At 42.7% G+C, this 25,152-nt stretch overlaps 1 protein-coding gene across 1 annotated transcript in view; it reads left to right on the top strand.

The window, feature by feature from the left end:
• Positions 1-25,152, top strand: part of wdr97 (WD repeat domain 97) — a 104,788-nt gene that overhangs the window by 68,831 nt on the left and 10,805 nt on the right. Inside the window, exons 22-26 of the mRNA XM_062979840.1 lie at positions 4,134-4,334; positions 5,401-5,522; positions 8,098-8,257; positions 12,479-12,580; positions 23,724-23,828. Coding sequence (XP_062835910.1) covers positions 4,134-4,334; positions 5,401-5,522; positions 8,098-8,257; positions 12,479-12,580; positions 23,724-23,828 — 690 coding nt within the window. The remainder of the gene's footprint in view (positions 1-4,133; positions 4,335-5,400; positions 5,523-8,097; positions 8,258-12,478; positions 12,581-23,723; positions 23,829-25,152) is intronic.

Consider the following 25,152-nt stretch of genomic DNA (forward strand, 5'->3'; position numbering starts at 1 on the left):
TTGGAAGGGTTGGGCTTCAGGTGGACACGGAAAGAGCCTCCTCAAAGATTGAGTAAATTCAGTCAAGCGTCCCCTGGGCAATGTTTCTTGTAAGCGGCCAATCTTTCCACCCCAAAAGCATTGGATGAATGGATGAATACCAAAGATGAGGGTTGGTGAAAGTTGTTAAGAGATAGTGTTGTAGTAGAGCCTGTGAGTAACGTTACAAACAGTAGTATGGGTGCCAGAAGGGGAAAAAGGGTTACTCGGGAACAGGAATCTGATGAACAGCAGCAGAGAAAGAGGATCCGGGACATACTTACAGCACCTACAGATGAGGAGTCGTTTGAGGGATTCTCTGGGGATAATGGGTCAATGAGTGAAGGAGAAGAAGGAGACACCATGGATTGGACTAAGATAGGAGAAGTGCAAGCTATTTGTGAGGCACCAACAACTAGTGATATCTTTATGGGGTTCTCTGGGAGTGAAGACTGGCAATCAAACTGATTTTTGGGGGATCTAAGTCTTGACAGGAGATGGAGGAACTGGAGGGAGAGTCAAGGGAATTCACGTGAAGAGTTGGGAGCAGCTGCGGGGGATAGTGATGGGGCGATGGTCAGTTCATCTTCTGATGTTGATTTGTAGATAAAAGTGGGTTCAGGGGTGAGGGGTCTTTGCAGAAGGCAAGGTGTTGATGTGCGCTCATGTGCTGGGTGCTGTGTATTGGGAAAGTTTCTTGTGGACTTGCTGCTGCCTGTTTCATGTTCGGCGTTGGACTCGGATCTGCAGTTTGGACCTGAGCCAGTTTGGCTAAAGATGCTGCTTCTATGGACACTGGAGCAACGCTGTTTGGATTCCTCCTGTTTCGACCTTGGACTTCTGCTGACGACGCTTCTCTTCTTGCAACTCCTTTGTTAATCATTTGTGTACTGTGCCTTTTTTTTTGCCTCAGAGCGCTTTGTTTGATTTGTTGATCTTTGCATCCAGTTAATCCGGATTACATTTCTGTTTACCTTTTGGACCAAGTCTGGTTTGGACTTTTGAGTTTTGACCAGTGGAATTGCATTTAAGTATCCCTGCATCTCTTTTCTTTTGCTTCAATAAACTCTGTTTTAAAGTCACTTTTAAGTCTGACCCTTTAAGGCGTCCGTGATTCCAACAGACAGTGTGTTGGAGGATTGCTGCTCTGAGTAGTGAGAATGAAGGAGCTGTAAAATTTGTATATTTTGTCTATAATTTGCACACTGCTGCAACAAAGGAGAAAGAAAAACCTTCCTGCTTATTTGGGAAAGAAAAGTTTTGGTGTGTTTTGTCGTTTCAGTAGAAGACCACAGCAACAACTGTTCTTTTGGAGACCTGGTTCCTTAACCAGAACTAATAGAGTCACTTCTGCAAGAACAAGACTTTTATGACTGCATAGAGACAGATGGAAGGAAGGACTCTTTCTCAGGGTTCACTTGGCCCTGAAAGAATCATAGAAAGATTTTTTTTTTTTGCTGTCAGATGGACACCATCCTATCAGAGATACCTAAGGAGGACAAAATAATCCTCCTGGGTGATTTATATGCAGGAGTTGGAAAATATTATTTTTTCCTCCATTGGAAATTGCAGAGAAAAAAAATACCTTGAAAATCCAATTAGTGGAACTATTCTTCAGTTATCTTTTAAGTCTGCCAAATGGATCTATCTGGTGAGACCAACTACCAAGGGTGAAAGTGGATTAATTTATAAAAGATTATACTATAAGAACTGTAGGAATTAAAATTGTTTAACATGCTTAAGAACTCAATAGCCATAATATTCTGGGAAGTGACCATAGAGAAGAACCATAGAAAAAATCTTAGAGAAAACCATAGAGCTTGAAATACAGAAAACAGGGAAACAACTAAAAGGGTGTAAACAAGACTTTACTAAACCTGATAGTGTCTGAAGGAGGCACTACAACAAATCTTTGAAAATTAGACATCTGGTTGTTTTTTAAGACAGTTTGACTTCAGAAATGACAGCAATGTCAACAAGACCAAGATTCAAAGATCAGAAAGACCAGAAAGTAGCTTCCAGGAGAAGATCTCATCCACAAGAAGAAGATCTAGTGAGGAAAATCTTTACCCAAATAAGAACCATTACAGATGGAATTAAAATTTTGGAGGTAAGAATTGGCAAGAAAATTGCACAGACTGAAGATTATTTAGTTGAAGGTCAACAAGAGATGAAGAAAGGTGTGCAACTGATGGCAGACACAATGAGAGGTATTTTGAAGCAGCTGGAACAGCAAAAATAGAAAATAAAGATAATTGAAGAGGCACAAAAGAAGATGCAAATGGATTTCCAAAGAGATTATGTTGGAATTCAACCCCACACTGCCCAAGTCTCAAATCCTCAATGAGGAACAGTTTAGTTAGCTTAGTACAGGTGTCACAGACAGAACGCCACCAAATAAGGTTCAACACAGTTTATTAAAGTTACAGAACCAAAAATGCCCGTAAGAAACAAAGGGCTAGGCAAACACTTGCCTTCAATGTGAAAAGATACAAAAAGACTCCTCTGATACTAAAAACGGTTCAAAAGATAAACCGGATTAAACAGGAATTTAATCCGGGTTAAATCAAAAATGCTTACTTCAGCCTGGCACTTTAAACAAACAAAAGTTGGTAAACAAAGATTCAATGAAACACAAATAACTGGCAGCAGATTCCTCTCTGCTACTCAAAAGCTACGATTGAGTAACTAAGTTGCTACTCCTCCGTGCAACGAGCGAACTCCGGTCCAAACACATCAATCAGGGTAGCAGCGGTCAGCAGGGTCCCAATCCGGTCCAAGGTCGAAAGCCAGGTACAGACGTCTTTAGTTCACCAGTTCCACCGATAGCCACAGAAGGGATAGTCCGAGGTCGTAGTCAGTCAGTCAGTCCAGCGTCAATCCAGAGTAGACAATTAATGTCAAAAAGACGACGGAGGTCCAAGCTATCAAGATTAAACACAAGTTGCACAAAAAAACCCCACACAGTTCCTCCCGCCGTCTATGCCCAGTGTCCTTGGTAACTTACGTATTCAGCAAACGAATCACACCCGTCTTCAGGAATTTCCCAACAAGAGCCCAAGCGTTCGTCCAGATTACCTTGCCCAACGCAATTAGCCATTGATTCTAAACCCCATTTTATGCCAGTTCATAACTCCTCATCGCTGTCAGCTGTTACCCTAATTCCAGGTGCCTCATCATCATCATCCTCATCAGAGCTAAAACACCTTTGACTATGCCCCACAGCATCCCCAGCTGTGGATCCTGTTCCATCCCTCCAGCCCATCCACGGGTCCGATCCTGCAACCTGCCAGTCGCCTCCCATGCTAACATTGCCGGTGACACCCGAATCCTCCCTCCCACGAGTCCACTCCATATCATCCTCCTCTGAGCTAACCATCTCTTCCTCCATTCCCTCGGTAAAACCCTCAAAGGAGTCTTCATCTGTTGCTTCTGCAAATAAGTCTCGGAGCCGTTTCCTTTCGCGCTCCTCAAGAGAGTCTGACTCTCGAGGAGTCTTACGACCACGTCTCCCAGTATCGGAGCCAGAAGGCTCAACCATAACAACAGGCTAAGGGTTTCCCTTCACCCGTGTCCTGTATCTATTTCTTCTCTCCTCTCAGTTTCTATTCTCATTCTGATTGGTTGTATAAATTGGATACTTTTCTATTGCAAGCTTTACTTCTGACTTGAGTTTCTTACATCTTAGTATGGAGATGTAGTGATGGGTGATTTTTCCCTCTCTTGAAACCTTAGAAGAAATGGGTGTTAGAGTAGCTCAGACCCAGTTCTTGATTATTGAGAAATTCAGTTATTCTTTATTATTGTAAATAAACCTTTTGTGATTTTTAAGATTGGGCTCTGAATCTCTGCCTGCCGAAGCTCTGAATTCTTTCACATCACTGGGCACCTCATGTTCTCCTGGCTAATGAACAGAATGCTCAACTTTTTGTATCTTGCTTGATTTTTGGATGTTTTGCTCTATTTTAGGGTAGTTTTCCCTAACAGATTCAGCTCAATTCCAAATATTAAAATATTCACAAAGAGAATACTAATTGAGGATGAGAGGAATACCGGAACGTGTACAGGAACTTGATATGGGAATAACTGAAGTTGTTTTTTCTCTTCTCTTCCAGGGCTTCCCTCCGGATATGACCGTCAATGAGTTCTTGACCGTCTTGCTGGGCAGCCTTGTCTCTGTGGACTTTGGGACCAAGTCGGCCATAGTGGGTGCCATTGCCAGGCTGAAGGAGACACTACAGGACCAGATGAAGGACGTTGTCTACAAAACCGTCCTCTATGTTATGAACAAGGGGGAGGAGGATCCCGCCATGATGGTGAGGGTCTCTCTCTCTCTCTATCTCTCACTCTTGAATTGTGGGGTGTCTGTGTGTCTGTGAGCGTGCACCTGTTGGGAATATTATCCTGCTCAATCTATGAGCCTGGAAAACTCTCTCAGTCACCTGGAGGCACCTGATTAGAGCATAGACAAGCAGAGTTTCCAAATCAGAAAGGCTTTTTATCTTGAAGTTTCAGCAGCAAAAAGACAAACAGCTCTGTACAAATATCACAGTCTCTCTTTATCTTTTTTTGAAAATATTTTTATTAATTTTTAATTATTAAAAACTTAATGGAGCCCCCAGTGGCGCAGTGGGTTAAACCACTGAGCTGCTGAACTTGCTGACTGAAAGGTCGATGGTTCAAATCTGGTGAGTGGGTTGAGCTCCCACTGTTAGCCACAGCTCCTGCCAACATAGCAATTCAAAAACATGCAAATGAGAGTATATCAGTAGGTACCGCTCCAGTGGAAGGTAACGGCGCTCCATGCGGTCATGCCTATGGCCACATGACCTTGGAGGTGTCTATCATCATAATAAAAAAGAAATCAATGTTAAAGAGTTTGACATTGATTAAGTTTATGTCAGGGCACGAGCACCCTGACTGATTGATAAGTCAGGTCTCACCTCTGCTCACCCGTCAGACCACTTCAGCAACGGCGAAAGTGGCACCGACAAAGAACGGCAACAACAGTCTAACTTATCTGCTGAACCCAGTGGCACTAAAGACTTTATTTACACTAATATTTACAATTCTAATAACCAAAGCTGTCTGGACACATCTTGCCTCCGCAAGATCAAATTATGGAGCTTCTCCGTCTCTCTCTGAGTCCGTTATCAGTGAGCTGAAGTACCTCCCTTGCATATCTTCCTGTCACCTAGCACACAAATGGAAGTCTTAGTCCTTTGACCTTCTAGCAATCAATCAGGGCTCGTTGCAATTAACCTCTTGACTCCTGGAATGCTTTCCGGAGCGAATACACACACTTCCACAGTCACAATAGATTAAACATTTCACTACAATACCACAAAAACAGTAACAGTTTAAACCCACGTCAAATTCTAGGACCGGAACGAGAGGAAGTTCATCCTGTCTGCACTGCGGATGCTGCTTCACCTGGACAAGGACAAGGAGGAGCTGATGACGGAGCTCATGACCTACTATGTCATCTCCCCTCCGTCCTTCAGGTGAGGGTGGGAGGGAAATGTGCCAATGGGGCATCCGGGGGGGGGGGGGGCTGGTCTAAAGGGAAGGATGGGGGCTGAGGTCCCCTTCCAGCACAATTGTGGGCAGGGACCCCAAGAGGTGCCTGGAAGGGAGAATGGGTGGCTTCATGTTGCCAGAAAGGAAACGGGAGGTCCTGGCTACTCCACAGGTGAGCAACAGAAGGGCCGCCTTTCACCTCCAAAGACCACAGCAGGTCACATGCAACTCTTGTGTAGTAGAAAACCCTCATTTCAGAAGTCCAGACGACTACAGCAAGTAATTGTTGGATCTGACAGCTTTTGCAAAGTTTCAGGAGTTATAGTTTGGACATTGCAATATGTTGGACACATTGACCCAGGCATGGGCCAACTTGGGTCCCCCCTCCAGGTGTTTTGGACTTCAACTCCCACAATTCCTAACAGCCTACCGGCTGTTAGGAATTGTGGGAGTTGAAGTCCAAAACACCTGGAGGGAGAGCCCAAGTTGGCTCATGCCTGCTTTAAATCCAATGTGTCTCCAGCCTCGGCTTGCAAGTATGGCCCCATTTTAGGAGGCAGTGAGACCAGGGAGAAGCCTGTTGGTAGAAAGCCACGTAAGTGATCATCCTGAGCTGCCCATTTTGAGTGAGTTCCTGCTGTGGCGAGCATACACATCAGGCCCAATTGAAATTAGCCAGCAAGCAAGGAGAGAAGGTGATTTTCAGCCAAGGAAGATTTTATTATCTGCAGATAAGACGGTAGCTAGTGATTCATTCACAAAGTGTTTTTTTTTCGTGTGAGTTGCTTCTGGAGTGAGAGAATTGGCCGTCTGCAAGGACGTTGCCCAGGGGACATTGCCCGGATGTTTTGATGTTTTGACCATCCTTGTGGGAGGCTTCTCTCATGTCCCCTCATGGAGCTGGAGCTGATAGAGGGAGCTCATCCGCACTCTCCCCGGGTGGGATTCGCACCTGGCAGCCTTCAGGTCAGCAACCCAACCTTGAAGTCACGAGGCTTTTATCCCCTAGGCCACCGGAGGCTCCTTATTCACAAAGTAGATAGCATACAGAATACAGTTTCACAGCCCCTTTTATACACAACTAGATGTGCCCGGCCACGCGTTGCTGTGGCAATGTGGTGGTGGTATTGGTTAAAAATTGTTGTGTAATTTTTATTTAACGTTATTTGTATTTTTAAATTAATTTTATTGTAAGTTATCTTTTTATTTATTATATTTTATTATTTCCTTGTATTATTTTTAGTTATTTTCTGTTATTATAGTATTTTATTGTATTGATTTTTTAGTGTTTTAAATTATTTTTTTTTAGTGTTTTTTATTATTTTTTATTGGGTTGCTAGGAGACCAAGTTGGAGGAGCTTAGCCTTCTAGTATTTTATTGTATTGATTTTTTAGTGTTTTAAATTATTTTTTTTTAGTGTTTTTTATTATTTTTTATTGGGTTGCTAGGAGACCAAGTTGGAGGAGCTTAGCCTTCTAACTGGCAGCAATGGGATAAAAGCAATTATTCCTCTCTCTCTAATTAGGACTTTATTTTTCTTTTCTTTTTGTTGTATCAACCTAGAGCCGTGGATGATGGGTTGTGTCATCAAATTTCGAGGTTGGGGGGCCTGTAGTTTTGTTGTTTTGTGGGTCGCCGTGATGCCATCACTCTTTTATATATATAGATCTGGCAGGCTGCAGCCAAGTCTCTCATTCTGACAGAGAGGGGCTTGGCTCACTGGCCAGCATGGGCTGGGACAAGGGATGATTAAGCCTCGATAAATGAGGTTCCTTTTATTGAACAGGAAAAACAACAAAATGATTGAGGGCATCTCTGTCCCTACCCAGGAAGGCTATTGTCTTATGGGATGGACATGATTTGGATCTTTTGACCCAAATCGGGATTTTAATATTATTGTCTATATTGACTTTTATGACTGTTTTTAATCATGTTGAAGTTTTACTGCTCAGTTTAATGTTTTATCTGATTTGTGCTGTCGTGTCTGGGCATGGCCCCATGTAAGCCGCCCCGAGTCCCTCCGGGGAGATGGGGCGGGATATAAGAATAAAATTATTATTATTATTATTATTATTATTATTATTATTATTATTATTATTATTATTATTATTATCAGGAGATGATCAGGGGGCTGATCTGGCGGTTCCAGACCCCAGAGAAACCAAACATCATATATTAATACAATCATGCAAAAATATTATTATATTATTGTCTATATTGACAATAATATTATTGTCTATATTGACTTTTATGACTGTTTTTAATCATGTTGAAGTTTTACTGCTCAGTTTAATGTTTTATCTGATTTGTGCTGTCGTGTCTGGGCATGGCCCCATGTAAGCCGCCCCGAGTCCCTCTGGGGAGATGGGGCGGGATATAAGAATAAAATTATTATTATTATTATTATTATTATTATTATTATCAGGAGATGGTCAGGGGGCTGATCTGGCGGTTCCGGACCCCAGAGAAACCAAACACAATATATTAATACAATCATGCAAAAATGACAGAGAATGGGTTTTGGCTGTCTCCCCAGCCTCTCCCTCTTTGCTCCCCAGGGTTGCCATGAAGGACTTGATCCAGGACGTGGGGGTGCAGGACCCCCACAACTACTTCTTCAAGGAGATGGACACCTGGCCGGTGCAAGAGGGCGACACCCGGGAGAGCGTGCGGAGGAGGAGCAGCCTGTGGTTGACGGCGCGGATGCAGGAGCTCAGGGTGCCCCATCCGCCTCTTCTCCTTCGAGGGCCCCAAAGACGTCCAGATGGGAGCGGGGCCCCATTCTGCCCCCCCTCCCCTCCCCAGGCTCAAAACTGAATGTCTGCCAGGAGAGGAAGCATTAAGCAGCATATAGTTTGTGTTGTCGAAGGCTTTCATGGCCGGGATCACAGGGTTGTTGTATGTCTTTCGGGCTGTATGGCCATGTTCCAGAAGTATTCTCTCCTGACGTTTCGCCCACAGCTATGGCAGGCATTTATTTATTTTATTTTATTTACAGTATTTATATTCCGCCCTTTCTTCTCACCCCGAAGGGGACTTAGGGCGGATTACAATGAACACATATATGGCAAACATTCAATGCCAACAGACAAACAACATACAGTATAGACCAGGAGTCCCCAAACTTTTTAAGCAGAGGGCCGGTCCACAATCCTTCAGACTGTTGAGGGGCCGAATTATCATTTAAAAAAAAATACAAACAAATTCCTATGCATACTGCACGTCTTATTTGTAGTACAACAACAACAACAATGAAATAACAATACAATATTTAAAAATGAAAACAATTTTAACCAACATAAACCTATTAGGATTTCAATGGAAAGTGTAACACAATATTAGCATTATATATTACTATATTGAACTATACCACTATACTATTATATGATATGTAATATATAACATATAATTAATATTATTATATGGTATTACTACTAGTATTATATTGTATAACATAAAATTATTATCAATATTATATGTATATACAATATATTATATTATTAAAACTGATATAAAATATTATATTATAAAACTGAGGGCGGGGGCCAGGTAAATGACCTTGGAGGGCCGCATCCGGCCCCCGGGCCTTAGTTTGGGGACCCCTGGTATAGACAGACACAGAGGCATTTAACATTTTTCCAGCTTCACGATTCCGGCCACTGGGGGAGCTGTTGCTTCACCGTCCACTAGTGGCTGTACTTCCTCATCCTCAGAGGTTGTGAGGCATGGAGAGACTAGGCAAGGAAAGGAAAAAATATATATCTGTGGAGAGTCCAGGGTGTGACAAGAGTCCTTTGTCAGTTGGAAGCCAGTGTGAATGTTGCAGTTAATCACCTTAGTAGATGGGAAGCAACACTCTGAGGGCAGAGGAGCCCCAAGGATGGCTAATGACTGAACAAAGGATGCCCCTCAGGCAAGAGACAAACCTTTCCAATGCTAATTAGGGTGATTAACTGAAACATTAATGCTGGCTTCCCAGTGACAAAGGACTCTTGTCACACCCTGGACTCTCCACAGATATATATTAACCTTCCTTGCCTAGTCTCTCCATGCCTCACAACCTCTGAGGATGCCTGCCATAGATGTGGGCGAAACGTCAGGAGAGAATACTTCTGGAGCATGGCCACACAGTCCGAAAGACATACAACAACCCAGCCTATAGTTTCCTTCTTGCCCAACCTGTTGACCAAGGAGAAGGGCATGTTCCTGAAACCGGCTCTACTTGCTGGAAGTGAAGAAGCACCAACACTTGCATTCAGAGCAAATAGAGACAGAGGGAATCCTGGGATACGTGTGTCATGGATGTTCAAATGTTCTTTAATCCGTTTTCAGTGGGACAGAATGCATCAGGCACTTTCGGAGAGATAAGTAGACACAGAAGTATGTCACCACCATCTCCCCGAAAGGCTTACATGGGGACAAGACCAATCAATCCCATTTACATCATAAAATAGACAATTAAAACACAAGCATTGCACTAAAAACAAATTAAACAAACCATGATTTAGAATAGCATAACTATAAAAACATAAAATACAGTAGAGTCTCACTTATCCAAGCCTCGCTTATCCAAGCCTCTGGATTATCCAAGCCATTTTTGTAGTCAATGTTTCCAATATATCGTGATATTTTGGTGCTAAATTCGTAAATACAGTAATTACTACATAGCATTAATGTGTAATGAACTACTTTTTCTGTCAAATTTGTTGTCTAACATGAAGTTTTGGTGCTTAATTTGTAAAATCATAACTTAATTTGATGTTTAATAGGCTTTTCCTTAATCCCTCCTTATTATCCAAGATATTCGCTTATCCAAGCTTCTGCCGGCCCGTTTAGCTTGAATAAGTGAGAGTCTACTGTATTAACAATCATACACCTGTCTTTCTCCAAGGGAGGGAGAAAGGTGGTATATCAGCAGGATGACAGATTTGCATGGAATGCAAGTATCTTCTTCAGGAGAAGGAAGAAAGAATAGTGATACGAGGGTTGAATGAAAAGTAATGCCTCCACCTTCGTAACTCCTGAACAGATGGCGGTCTTGGTCTGCGGCATGTTCTGGCTTGCTCAGTAGACTCTCCTCTACAGGTCCATTTGGCGGGAAGCCTTGGCATTGAATGGTTGTGTTGTTAAAGTGCCAAGTATGGAACCCTGCACAGACGGGGAAGCCTTAGCATTGAACGGTTGTGTTGTTAAAGTGCCAAGTATGGAACCCTGCACAGACGGGGAAGCCTTAGCATTGAACGGTTGTGTTGTTAAAGTGCCAAGTATGGAACCCTGCACAGACGAGGAAGCCTTAGCATTGGACGGTTGTGTTGTTAAAGTGCCAAGTATGGAACCCTGCACAGACGAGGAAGCCTTAGCATTGAACGGTTGTGTTGTTAAAGTGTGAAGTATGGAACCCTGCGCAGACGGGGAAGCCTTAGCATTGAACGGTTGTGTTGTTAAAGTGCGAAGTATGGAACCCTGCGCAGACGGGGAAGCCTTAGCATTGAATGGTTGTGTTGTTAAAGTGCCAAGTATGGAACCCTGCGCAGACGGGGAAGCCTTAGCATTGAACGGTTGTGTTGTTAAAGTGCCAAGTATGGAACCCTGCACAGACGGGGAAGCCTTAGCATTGAACGGTTGTGTTGTTAAAGTGCCAAGTATGGAACCCTGCACAGACGGGGAAGCCTTAGCATTGAACGGTTGTGTTGTTAAAGTGCCAAGTATGGAACCCTGCACAGACGGGGAAGCCTTAGCATTGAACGGTTGTGTTGTTAAAGTGCCAAGTATGGAACCCTGTGCAGACGGGGAAGCCTTAGCATTGAACGGTTGTGTTGTTAAAGTGCCAAGTATGGAACCCTGTGCAGACGGGGAAGCCTTAGCATTGAACGGTTGTGTTGTTAAAGTGCCAAGTATGGAACCCTGCGCAGACGGGGAAGCTTTAGCATTGAATGGTTGTGTTGTTAAAGTGCCAAGTATGGAACCCTGCGCAGACGGGGAAGCCTTAGCATTGAACGGTTGTGTTGTTAAAGTGCGAAGTATGGAACCCTGCGCAGACGGTCGGTCAATGCGACTTAAGCAACGTGCAGTCACTGAATTCTTGACCGCAGAAGGTGTCACCCCAAAGGAGGTTCATCAGAGAATGGAAGCTGTTGATGGGGATTGTGTGGATGTGAGTCCTGTGTGTTGCTGGGCGAGTAAGTTGAAAGATGTTGAGGTGGGAACATCCGACTTGGGTGACAAACAAAGAGTTGGACGTCCCATGACAGCAGCCACCGAGTTTCACAAGCAAAAGGTTGGCAGATTGATTCAGGATGATTGTTGTGTCACTCAGAGAGAAATTTCAAGCATCATCGGCGTTTTGCAAGAACGTGTGGGTCACATTATAGCTTTGCTTGGCTATCGGAAGATCTGTGCACGATGGGTCCTGTGAGACGCCGGTTGCGGAAACAGAGTGTCGACTTCTTCCGTGACGGCTTCAGAAAACGTGTTCCTCGTCGGCAGAAATGTATCCAATTATCTGGTGATTATGTGGAAAAGTGGATAGTGGTTGTTAAAGAGCACATTTTAGGATTATTTCTGCGTTTGATTTATTAAAATATTCCCATCCAAACCCAAGTAACGAAGGTGGAGGCATTACTTTTCATTCAGCCCTCGTATGCGCATGTAGAAGATATATGTGTGTGTCTGAATGCTGAGTAAAATGTATTATCCCCTTTGTTTGAGTGGCCAGTGTAATTATATAGTCTGTTATATAGTCTACTCTTCTTTCTCTGTAAAGTGCTTGATGTGCTCTGTCTCCCTGGAAATGGAATAAAAGAACATTGTTAAGGTTCAAAAAGTATTCATGGCACAGAGGAGGCTGCATGCAAAGACACCGCCAGTCATGAAGCTCTCCGGTCAAACCCTGACCGCCTCTGCTGCCCGTCTCTGACCGGGTGCCTTCTCTCCCCCCAGGACCACCGGACTCTCCTCTTGGAGGAAGAGGGTCTGCTCGAAGGGGAGTCTTTCTCAGGGATCTCTCAGGAGGACATCCGGCGGCGGTCAAGCAAAGAGAAGGTGAGTCCAGCGTTTGTTTGTTAGACAGAAAAATTGGCTACAGGTAAGAGCAATTTGTACCTATCTCAATACTAAAGAAAATATTAATATGGTGAAAAGAGAAGACACTGCCTTTGAAAAGATAATAAGAGAAAAAGTGGAAGGAAATAACGCACAGGCCAGTAAAACCAGCTGCTATAAATCACTACTGACCGAGAGGTCATGAGTTCGAAGCCCGGGTCGGGTTAAGCCCCCGACCATTAAATAGCCCTGGCTTGCTGTTGACCTATGCAGCCCCGAAAGACAGTTGCATCTGTCAAGTAGGGAAATTTAGGGACGCTTTATGCGGGAGGCTAATTTACAACACCATAAAACTGCCAGCAAAACACGACGAAAGGAATGAGGAAGTACAGCCACTACTGGACGGTGAAGCAACAGCTCCCCCTGTGGCCGGAATCGTGAAGCTGGAAAAATGTTAAAAATGCCTCTGAGTCTGTCTAATGTATGTGGTTTGTCTGTTGGCATTGAATGTTTGCCATATATGTGTTCATTGTAATCCTCCCTGAGTCCCCTTCGGGGTGAGAAGGGCGGAATATAAATACTGTAAATAAATAAATAAAATAAATATATACAATGCTAATAGAGGCCGATGGGTGTCCAATACGGAACTTGAAAAGTATGTGGGAAACGGAGTTACAGATTACAGAACAAGATCTGAGACAAGTGGTAGAGACAATAGGAACAACAAGGAATACAAAAGTAAGAGAAATTAGGAGGAAAATATTCCATAAGTGGTTTCATACACCCTGTCAATTAGCGTATTTGTTACACCCCTAGGCAGCGGGAACACTGAAAACCAACACAGAGGCCAATAACAATATAATATCTTTATTAAAGCAAATAAAGTTCCAAAAGGAAATAAGCAGCAAAGTTGAATAAGCAATTGACCTTTCAGGAAAGATCAAAATTAGTCCAATAAGTGAAAGTCTTATGTCTGATATTAAAGTCCAAAGTCCAGAAACCGAAACACACTCAAACCCGGCTTGAATATTGAGTGGGGAAAAGGAGCAAAGTGGCAAAGAAGAGTTCTCTGGAGTAGATGTCCAAAAGCAGGATTTCAGGGCAAGGCATGAACTGGATGTGCAGGAGCTGAAACTCAGTCCAAATTTGGGCAAGGACTGACGCCTGGTCTACTCAAGAGTAAGCGCACCTTCAGGCCGCTTGGATTTCAAGAGCTAGAGACGATGATGCTTCTCAGTAGGAAGTAAAGTTGACACCGCAAAGGAAAGTTCCTGGCGCAATACTTTTATTGCAGTTCATAAGCTCCCCCAAACCAGGTGCCTGACTCTCCAATTCTTCCCAAGAGAACTGAGCTTAGCCATAGTCACTGCGCCAGGTGCCTGACTCCCTAATTCTTCCCAAGAGAACTAAGCTTAGCCATAGTCACCACGCTCCGCTAATCTGGCGCTTCTCCTCAAGCTTTGTCTCTGCGATCTCTCTGTTTTCAAAAAGGCCCTGCGATCAAACGCTAACCCGTCCGGAGAATCTGGGAGAGCCGGCACTGTTTCAAGGGCATCCTTAATTGGTGCTGGCTCAGCAATGTCTATAGAAGGCATCTGGAAAGGAGTTGAATCTTGCTGACTTGGAAGAAAACCAAAGTCTTCTTCGTCCTGGTCAGCAATAGTCACAGGGTCAGGGGCCAAAGGTGCCTGAGGTATCACAGTATTATTGTAAAAAGGGGAGCAGCCAGTGCTGGCATGGATGTCAACAGAAAGGGCGGTTTATGCACATGATGTGGGAATGCAAACAGGTACAATACTTCTGGCAGATTATACAAAATGTGTCAAACCAAATATTTGGAACTGATTGGGTTATAACAAAAAAAAATGGCGGTCTTACTACAAAGAGAGGGAATGGGAAATTACAGGGAAATAAAGGAAGCAATAATTGAGTGCACACAAGCGGTGATTGCCAAGACACAGAGGCCTTAAAGAGCCACACACACCATTTAGTCCAACAAAAGGTTTATTGCAAAAACAAAATATGCTCAGAGACACTTAACTACAATGTCTCTGGCCAAAACTGAAAGGATTTGCCCAAACTAGGCTCCAAAAGGCAAACGGAAAATAGCCCGGATTAAACAGAAAGAAAACCCAGATTAAAACATAGTCAAAGTAACAGCAAGCAAACAGCACTGTAACAAAGGAGTTCCAACAGACAGCGCTGCACCCAAGGAGTTAAATGCAGGAGGAGTTGTCAAAGCCAGACAAAGTCCCAGAATCGCCGTAGGAGAAGTCCAAACAAACGTCGTATCCAAGGTGGTCCAACTGAGCCGTAGTCGAGTCAGTCCAAGAGCCCAGGAAGGGAGAGAGCCACACTCACGATAAACCAGTCCAAATTGAAGATTTACAGGAACCACGAACACCAGGCTGTAGAACCCGAACCCAAAACCCAACAGGAAAAAGGGCGACAAATCCACACGATACTGACACTTTGCCTTCTGCAAAGATTCCCCATCTCAGAACCTACTTTTAACTTACACATCATTATCCGATGATGAGCTGGCTTCCACCCCATCATCATCTCTTACAACTGTCCTTGGCTTCACACATGAACCCCTGTTTCCACTTATCTCTCCCAAGTTCCTTCACTCCTTACTCTCTTCTTAGTCCCTTCTCCCCTTTCTGTAACTCCCTTCCCATTCTTGAACTCCCTTCTTGTAAAATTCACTTTTCAAATCTTAGCTTAATCACTATTGAAATGTAATCCTGAATGTGATTCACTGCGTCATTCAACCCTTGTACATTGCACAAGCAACATAATTATAAACATATTAAATCCTTAAAATTCCATTAAAAAATCTCTAAAATTTGGCTAAAATAATTGGGAGGGAGATGGTGAACCACGAGTTAACAGGTGTTACCAGCTAGGCGAGGGTGCATGTAGAGGCACTTAATCCTCCTCCTCTCCATTGCAAAGATGTGTTTTCAATAGCTTTTTAAAGGCGAGGAGAGAGGAAGCCATTTTTTTATTCTTTAGGGAGGGGGTTCCAGAGGTGGGGGGCGATCACGGAGGAGGGCCTCTCTCTCGTTCCCACCTGCCGCACTTGAGACGTGGGTGGGACTGAGAGGAGTGCCTCCCCAGCAGACCACATCACATGTGTTGGTTTGTATAGGGCAGGGGTCCCCAAACTAAGGCCCGGGGGCCGGATGCGGCCCTCCAAAGTCATTTACCTGGCCCCCGCCCTCATTTATAATATAATATTTTTATATCCGTTCTAATAATATAATATATTGTATATACATATGATATTGATAATAATATTATCATTTTATACAATATACTACTACTAATAATAATACCATATATTAATTATATGTTATATATTACATATAATATTACAGTATAGTGGTATAGTTCAATATAGTAATATATAATGCTAATATTGTGCTATGCTAATAATATAATATACTGTATATACATACAGCTGCTCTGAGTTCCCTTCGGGGTGAGAAGGGTGGGATATAAATGTAGTAAATAAATGTAGTCAATGAATACATAAATCATTTTGGACTTAAGCTCGCCCAAAGTCTGAAATGACTTGAAGACTCACAACAACAACAATCCTAATTAACCTGACTATCTCATTGGCCAGAAGCAGGCCCACACTTCCTATTGAAATCCTCATAGGTTTATGTTGCTTAAAATTATTTTCATTTTTAAATATTGTATTGTTCTTTCATTGTTATTGTTGTTTTTTTGCACTACAAATAAGATATGTGCAGTGTGCATAGGAATTTGTTCATCCTCCCCCCCCCCCAAATGATAATTCGGCCCCTCAACAGTCTGAAGGATTGTGGACCGGCCCTCTGCTTTGAAAGTTTGAGGACCCCTGGTATAGGGAGATACAGTCATTATTGTCGATGTGTGAGAGGTTAATTGAGACATATTCACCTTTTCGGTCTCAATTCCTCTCCCTCCGAAGACCTGGCAATCTGTCCAGTCTCATGGAAGAATAAACTCTCATCAAACAGTTGTCAGCCGATCCCAGCGGTTCAGAGCTTTATTGAAGTTATTTACAGCTATGTACATAAACGCAGCTAACACACATGTCTGGCAGAATTGATGGCGTCCAGCAAAGAAGCTTATCAGTAAAACTTGTCACCTCCCACATTCCATTCCCAGTGACTTATTTCCTGCTGCATAAGCGGAAGCTGAATTACTGTCACTCTAGGCCAGGGGTCCCCAAACTTTTTAAACAGGGGGCCGGTTCACGATCCTTCGGACCGTTGGAGAGCCAGGCTGTAGTTGGCCACCGAGCAATAATAATAATAATAATAATAATAATAATAATAATAATAATAATAATAATAAAAATCACAACAACAACAACAATAATAAAGAGTGTTGGAAGAGCCCCTTTGGGCCATTGAATCCAATCCCCTTCTGCCTTTGTGCACCGAAAGCACAAGCAAAGCACCCCTGACAGATGGCCACCCAGCCTCAATGTTTTATTATTATTATTATTATTATTATTATTATTAATAATAATAATAATAATAATAAAGAGGGTTGGACGAGACCCCTTGGGCCATTGAGTCCAACCCCCTTCTGCCTGTGTGCGCCAAAAACACAAGCGAAGCACCCCTGACAGACGGCCACCCAGCCTCAATGTTAATAATAATAATAATAATAATAATAATAATAATAATAATAATAATAATAATAATAATGTGATTTTGTGATACGAAATCCAGCATATCTATCTTGTTTGCTGTGTCATAATAAAAAAGAGGGTTGGAAGAGACCCTTAGTCCAATCCCCTTCTGCCTTTGTGCACCAAAAGCACAAGCAAAGCATCCCTGACAGATGGCCACCCAGCCTCAATGTTAATAATAATAATAATAATAATAATAATAATAATAATAATAAAGAGGGTTGGACGAGACCCCTTGGGCCATTGAGTCCAATCCCCTTCTGCCTTTGTGCACCGAAAGCACAAGCAAAGCACCCCTGACAGATGGCCACCCAGCCTCAATGTTAATAATAATAATAATAATAATAATAATAATAATAATAATAAGGGTTGGAAGAGACCCTTTGGGCCATTGAGTCCAGTCCCCTTCTGCCTTTGTGCACCGAAAGCACAAGCAAAGCACCCCTGACAGATGGCCATCCAGCCTCAATGTTAATAATAATAATAATAATAATAATAATAATAATAATAATAATAATAAGGGTTGGAAGAGACCCTTTGGGCCATTGAGTCCAGTCCCCTTCTGCCTTTGTGCACCGAAAGCACAAGCAAAGCACCCCTGACAGATGGCCATCCAGCCTTAATGTTAATAATAATAATAATAATAATAATAATAATAATAATAATAATAATAAGGGTTGGAAGAGACCCTTTGGGCCATTGAGTCCAATCCCCTTCTGCCTTTGTGCACCGAAAGCACAAGCAAAGCACCCCTGACAGATGACCATCCAGCCTCAATGTTAATAATAATAATAATAATAATAATAATAATAATGTGATTTTGTGATACGAAATCCAGCATATCTATCTTGTTTGCTGTGTCATACAATATAATAATAATAATAATAATAATAATAATAATAATAATAATAATAATAATAACCGCACAATTATGAAATGCTACTACAAATCTGAACCTCAAAGGCGTGGCTACCAAAAAAGGATGCATCAACTGTGGAAACAAGAGTATCCTGACTCACAGATAACAGAACCCCGACTGGCCGACCAACGAAGATTCATAATCAGAAACAAAGTATTCAGTGAAGTTGAACTTGAAGAAATCCAGAAAATTTGCAAAGTAAATTACCATCAGACCACAGCACAGACAGCAGCAGAGACTCCAGCAACACTTGGAATGGTGGAACAGATTGAACCAGAAGAAAGTGTGGAGCTTTTGCAAGAATTTCATGAACCAGCACTTGAAACATCTGCTGAACCACCAGGAACCTTGACAGCAAGACAAGAGCTCAAGGATAAGATCATGGCTCATGCTGCAGCAAATGCAATAAGACAGCGGCTCCCAACTCTAAAAACAGTGCCCAAGAGACACCTGGCGCCTCTCATGAAAGATGTGAATGCAGCACTCTCCACTGTCCAAATAACATCAATTGAACAAACAAACCAGTTTGCCTACAGTGCAGCAGTGATAGTAACAGAAGAGCTTGGGCTCCTACAACCAAGGCAGCCCCAAAGAAAATCGACTGGAAAACCAAAGTGGAAGGTCAGGCTAGAGTTGAAAATCAAGAAACTTAGATCAGATGCAAGTAACCTGAAAAATATGAAAGAGAGGAAACTGAAGAATGACAAAATCAAGCAATACCTGATCCGAAAGTACTGGCTGAACACCAGAAAAATTGAAGAAGCTTTGGAAATTGTGAAAGAACAAATTACAGCAACAGCCAGAAAAATTGAAAGGTATGAAGCCAGAATCATCCAGTACAGACAAAATCAACTGTTTCAATCAGACCAAAGACGGTTCTACCAGAGTCTGAACCAAACAACAGACACAGTAACCATAAAGCCAGAGAAAACTGCAACAACAAAGTTCTGGAAAGAGCTTTGGGAAAACAATAAGAACTACAACAAAAACGCTGGGTGGATAAAGGAGTTTGAAGGAAAATTCTCACAGAACAAAATGGAACTGATGGAAATAACAACTGAAATGATCAGCAAACGAGTGCAAAAAGTCAAGAACTGGACATCGCCTGGTAGTGATCAACTCCATGGATTTTGGCTCAAACATCTGATTAGTTTACATGGAAAAATGGCCCAACAATTCAATGAGATGCTGCAGAAAGGAAGTATCAGTGAATGGCTAACAACTGGAAGAACATACCTGATACAAAAGGATCCAGCAAAAGGAGCAGCACCAGGAAACTACAGGCCAATAACGTGTCTGCCCACTATGTTTAAACTACTGACTGGCATCATAGCTGACAGAATTCAAGACTATCTTGAAGAAAAAAACATCTTGCCAGATGAACAGAAAGGCAACAAACGGAAAAGCAGGGGCACAAAAGACCAGTTATTGATTGACAAAATGATCCTGGAGAACTGTAAGAGCCGAAAAGCTAATCTTCACATGACGTGGATTGACTACAAAAAGGCCTTTGACTCACTCCCACACAGCTGGATCATCAAGTGCCTGGACGCCATCGGGATTTGTAAAACAGTTGGCACCTTCATTGAAAACATGATGGAGCACTGGAAAACTGAACTGTTTGTTGGAAATGAAAGCTATGGACTTGTCAACATCAGGAGAGGAATTTTCCAGGAAGACTCATTGTCCCCTCTGCTTTTCATTATTGCCATGATCCCTCTGTCAACAATCTTACAAAAAACAAATCTCGGCTATCAAATATCTAAGAATTCTCACAAAATTTCACATTTGATGTACATGGATGACCTGAAGCTATATGGGAAAACGGAAACTGAAATCCAATCTCTGACCAACACTGTCCGAATTTTTAGCACTGATATCAGCATGGAGTTTGGTTTGGACAAATGTTCGACAGTGGCATTGAAGAAGGGAAAAATCATTGAAAGTGAGGGCATAAATATGCCTAATGGCCAAACAATAAGGTGTCACCAGCCAGAGGCCTATAAATATCTGGGCATATTACAGCTGGACAACATCAAGCATGAACATGTGAAAACTGTGGTCAGCAAAGAATATACACAAAGGGTCAGAAAAATTCTCAAAAGCAAGCTCAATGGAGGCAACACCATCAAGGCCATAAACACCTGGGCCATACCTGTCATAAGATATACTGCTGGCATTATAAACTGGACACAGATGGAACTGGACAATTTGGACAGAAAAACAAGAAAACTCATGACCATTCATCATTCCCTGCACCCTCGCAGTGATGTTGACCGGCTATATCTGCCTAGAAGATCAGGGGGAAGAGGACTCTTACAAGTAAAGCAAGCAGTCAAAGAAGAAGAACATGCCCTGGCAGAATATGTCAAGCAAAGTGAAGAACCTGCTTTGATTGAAGTCAAAAATCAGAAACTCCTCAAAGCACAGCAGACAAAAAACCAGTACAAGAAAACTGCACTACAAACTAGAGCTGACAGCTGGCACAACAAAACACTGCATGGAAAGTTCCTTGACAAAATTGAAGGAAAAGCTGATAAAGAGAAGACCTGGCTCTGGCTCACGAATGGGACCCTGAAGAAGGAGACAGAAGGCCTGATCCTTGCAGCCCAGGAGCAAGACATCAGGACAAATGCAATCAAGGCCAAGATCGAAAAATCAGCTGATGACCCAAAGTGCAGACTGTGCAAGGAAACTGATGAAACCATTGATCATATCCTCAGCTGCTGTAAGAAAATTGCACAGACAGACTACAAACAGAGGCACAACTATGTGGCCCAAATGATTCATTGGAACTTATGCCACAAGTATCACCTCCCTGCAGTTAAGAACTGGTGGGATCACAAACCAGCAAAGGTTGTGGAAAATGAACACGCAAAGATACTGTGGGACTTCCGAATCCAGACTGACAAAGTTCTGGAACACAACACACCAGACATCACAGTTGTGGAAAAGAACAAGGTTTGGATCATTGATGTTGCCATCCCAGGTGACAGTCGCATTGAAGAAAAACAACAGGAAAAACTCAGCCGCTCTCAGGACCTCAAGATTGAACTTCAAAGACTCTGGCAGAAACCAGTGCAGGTGGTCCCGGTGGTGATGGGCACACTGGGTGCCGTGCCAAAAGATCTCAGCCGGCATTTGGAAACAACAGACATTGACAAAATTACGATCTGCCAACTGCAAAAGGCCACCTTACTGGGATCTGCAGCATCATCCGGAAATACATCACACAGTCCTAGACACTTGGGAAGTGTTCGACTTGGGATTTTGTGATACGAAATACAGCATATCTATCTTGTTTGCTGTGTCATACAACGTCGTTGTGTCAATAATAATAATAATAATAATAATGGTTGGAAGAGACCCTTTGGGCCATTGAGTCCAATCCCCTTCTGCCTTTGTGCACCGAAAGCACAAGCAAAGCACTCCTGACAGATGGCCATCCAGCCTCAATGTTAATAATAATAATAATAATAATAATAATAATAATAATAATGTGATTTTGTGATACGAAATCCAGCATACCTATCTTGTTTGCTGTGTCATACAATATAATAATAATAATACTAATACTAATAATAATAATAATAATAAGGGTTTTAAGAGAAGAAGATACCCCTTGGGTCATTTAGCCCAACCCCTTCTGCTCTTGTGCTGTGGGGGCCGGATAAATGGCTTCGATGGGCCGCATCCGGCCCCCGGGCCTTAGTTTGGGGACCCCTGCTCTAGGCCAATGATGGGCAACCTTTTGCACTTGGTGTGTCAAAATTCACCAAAAAATCTAGCATGACTTGGGTAGTGTGTCACTTCAAGGAAAAAAAAAAACATAATTTCACAATATATATAGTTTAAATACCAAAAATATATAATTGTAATATATAACTGTATTTAATAAATCAAAAACTATTTACTACCATTATTTCCATGTACAACAATCTATGGTACCTCTTGCAGCTTCCACGCTGATTTCTCTCTATTGTAGTTTCAATGTAGACATGAATAATGAATAATATAATTTATTTATTTATTTATTTATTTATTTACAGTATTTATATTCCACCCTTTCTTCTCACCCCGAAGGGCGGATTACAATGAACACATATATGGCAAACATTCAATGCCAACAGACAAACAACATACATAGACAGACACAGAGGCATTTAACATTTTTCCAGCTTCACGATTCCGGCCACAGGGGGAGCTGTTGCTTCACTGTCCAGTAGTGGCTGTTCTTCCTCATTCCATTCCTCGTGTTTTGCTGGCAGTTTTATGATGTTGTAAATTAGTTAAATTAGCCTCCCACATAAAGCGTACCTAAATTTTACCTACTTGACAGATGCAACTGTCTTTCGGGGCTGCATAGATCAACAGCAAACCGGGCTCTTTAATGGTCAGGGGCTTAACCCGACCCAGGCTTTGAACTCATGACCTCTCAGTCAGTAGTGATTTATTGCAGCTGGTTACTAGCCAGCTGCGCCACAGCCCGGCCCTCTCTCTCTCTCTCTCTCTCTCTCTCTCTCTCTCTCTCTATATATATATATATATATATATATGTAATGTGCATAATTCCCATGGAGTAAACAACAAAACCACTGGACCAAATCACACCAAATTTGGCCACAAAAGTGTCAGGGTATTGTGTATTGTGAAATGTTAAAATCAATCTGGGTTATTAGAATTGCCTTATGTGTTAGTTTTTCCGGCAAGGCATTTCAGCAGTTATGGAGTTAATGAGAGTCTGCTATGATTGACGTATCACAGGACCAATGGGGTCAAGTTTGTTTTGACCGGGACTTACTTTCTTGTTCCTGTGGAATGCAGAGGAGTTTCCTGAGCGAAGAGCAGTGTGCTGTGTGTGCATGAGTTGCTTCGGCAAGCACTCATGGAGAGAAGGACTGATTTGCTCTATTTTGTATATAGTCTTGTAAATAAAGATTGATTGCCGTTGGATTTCCAACCGAAACCTCGACTGCTGGAGTGTGTTTGTCCAGTGCTGTTTCTCCACACCGGGAGACAGTCTGGAGAGAAGGAGGTGAAGACCGGGTGAATTTTTGGATTTCACTCTGCTACCCATCATCTCCGCTGACAAAAAGACCATAGTCATCCAATCAATCTGCATGCAGCAGCGTGTCAGCAAAAATGGCTAGGCGTGTCAGTGCTGACACGCGTGTCATAGGCTGGCCATCACTGCTTTGGGCAGTAAATCTAATTCTATGCAGTTAACCATTCCTCTGCTGGAATGCTTACCGAAGCGCCACATACTTATTTTAACAATGAGTGAACATTTCACACACTATATACACCATTACTCTGACAATTATTTAGTCAAGTTCTTCCATATCAGTCATCCATCCTGTTGCTTTGTTATTGAAGTGCCGTTGGGATGTGCAGTGCTTTCCAGGGTGCAACTTCTAAAGTTTTACAGAGGAAGGAGGGTCTACCACCAAAAGCCCCTTTCTGTGGGATGTTTCTGAATGACCCTGGGGCATTATGACTTGTCTGGCATATTGTCTCTTTTATACCAGGAAGACGAGGAAGAAGAAGAGGAGGAGGAAGAGGAGAGTGATGGAGTCGTGGACCAAGTGGAAGAGCCAGAGACGGAGGAGGAAGCCTCTGAAACCTACGCAGAGGTGAGTGAAGACTAACAGTCAAACCTGAGCCATGGCTTGGTTTATTTATTCCTTTATTTACATTATTTATACTCCACCATTCTCACCCCAAGGGGACTCAGAGAACACACATACGGCACACATTCAATGCCGATTATACAATTAACAAGGACAGACAACACAAACAGAGGGAAAGGCAATTTTTCCCATCTTATTTCTGGCATCGTGGAGGCTGTACTTGAATTTGGCCACAGGGGGTGCTGTTGCTCCATCTTCCATGCCGAGGAGCTTTCCTCTCGATTGATGTCCTTAAGGGCGCCTTTATTACTTCTCTGCTAAAAGCGGTACCTATTTATCTACTCGCATTTCTGCTTTTGACCTACTAGGTGGGCAAGTGAGCTGGGGCTGATGGCAAGTGCTCATCCTGACCTGGGCTCAAAATGCTGACCTTTCAGTCGGCAGGATTTTTCTGCAGCAAAGTGGTTTATTTATTTATTTATTTATTTATTTATTTACAGTATTTATATTCCGCCCTTCTTTCTCACCCCGAAGGGGACTCAGGGCGGATCACATTATACACACATAGGGCAAACATTCAATGCCCATAAACACATCAAACAAAGACCGAGACAGACGCAGAGGCAATTTAACCTTCTTCTGAGGGGATGTTCGATTCTGGCCACAGGGGGGAGCAGCTGCTTCATCATCCACTCTGACGGCACTTCCTCATTCCAAGACGTAAATTAGTTAAACTTGCCTCCCCACTTTTATAAGTGGTACCTTATTTCCTACTTGATAGATGCAACTATCTTTTGGGTTGCTAGGTCAGCAACGAACAGGGGCTATTGTTTATTTTGAATTGACGGGTGCTCACCCCGCCACGGGCTGGCCTCGAACTCATGACCTCATGGTCAGAGTGATTTATTGCAGCTGCTCAACAGTCTGAGCCACATCCCGGTTTAACCTGCTCTGCTAAGCCTGGTTGCTTCCTTTCCTTCAAGGGTTTCTGACCACTGAGTGATTTCCTCTGCCTTCACTTATTATGAACACACAGATTATGCCTTGAGCAGTTATCACTTAAAATGTCCCACAAAGACAAGCCAAGATGCTTGTGCTGATGCCGTCATTGTGCTGGTCAGATCAGAGGGCTGTCAAGTCCAGCAATTCTGTTTCGCACTCTAACAGCTGCACCTTTCTGTCTCACATTCTGCACCAATTGGCACTTAGAAGCATCGTGCTACTGATGTTGGAGGACATTTTCACCAGATGCTAAGGAGTCTGTCCAGGTCGTGAACCGGTGCCTGGCCACTGTGACAGTCTGGATGAGGGCCAACAAATTGAAGTT

This window comes from Anolis carolinensis, chromosome 4 (genome assembly GCF_035594765.1).
Source record: "Anolis carolinensis isolate JA03-04 chromosome 4, rAnoCar3.1.pri, whole genome shotgun sequence".
Lineage (NCBI taxonomy): Eukaryota > Metazoa > Chordata > Lepidosauria > Squamata > Dactyloidae > Anolis > Anolis carolinensis.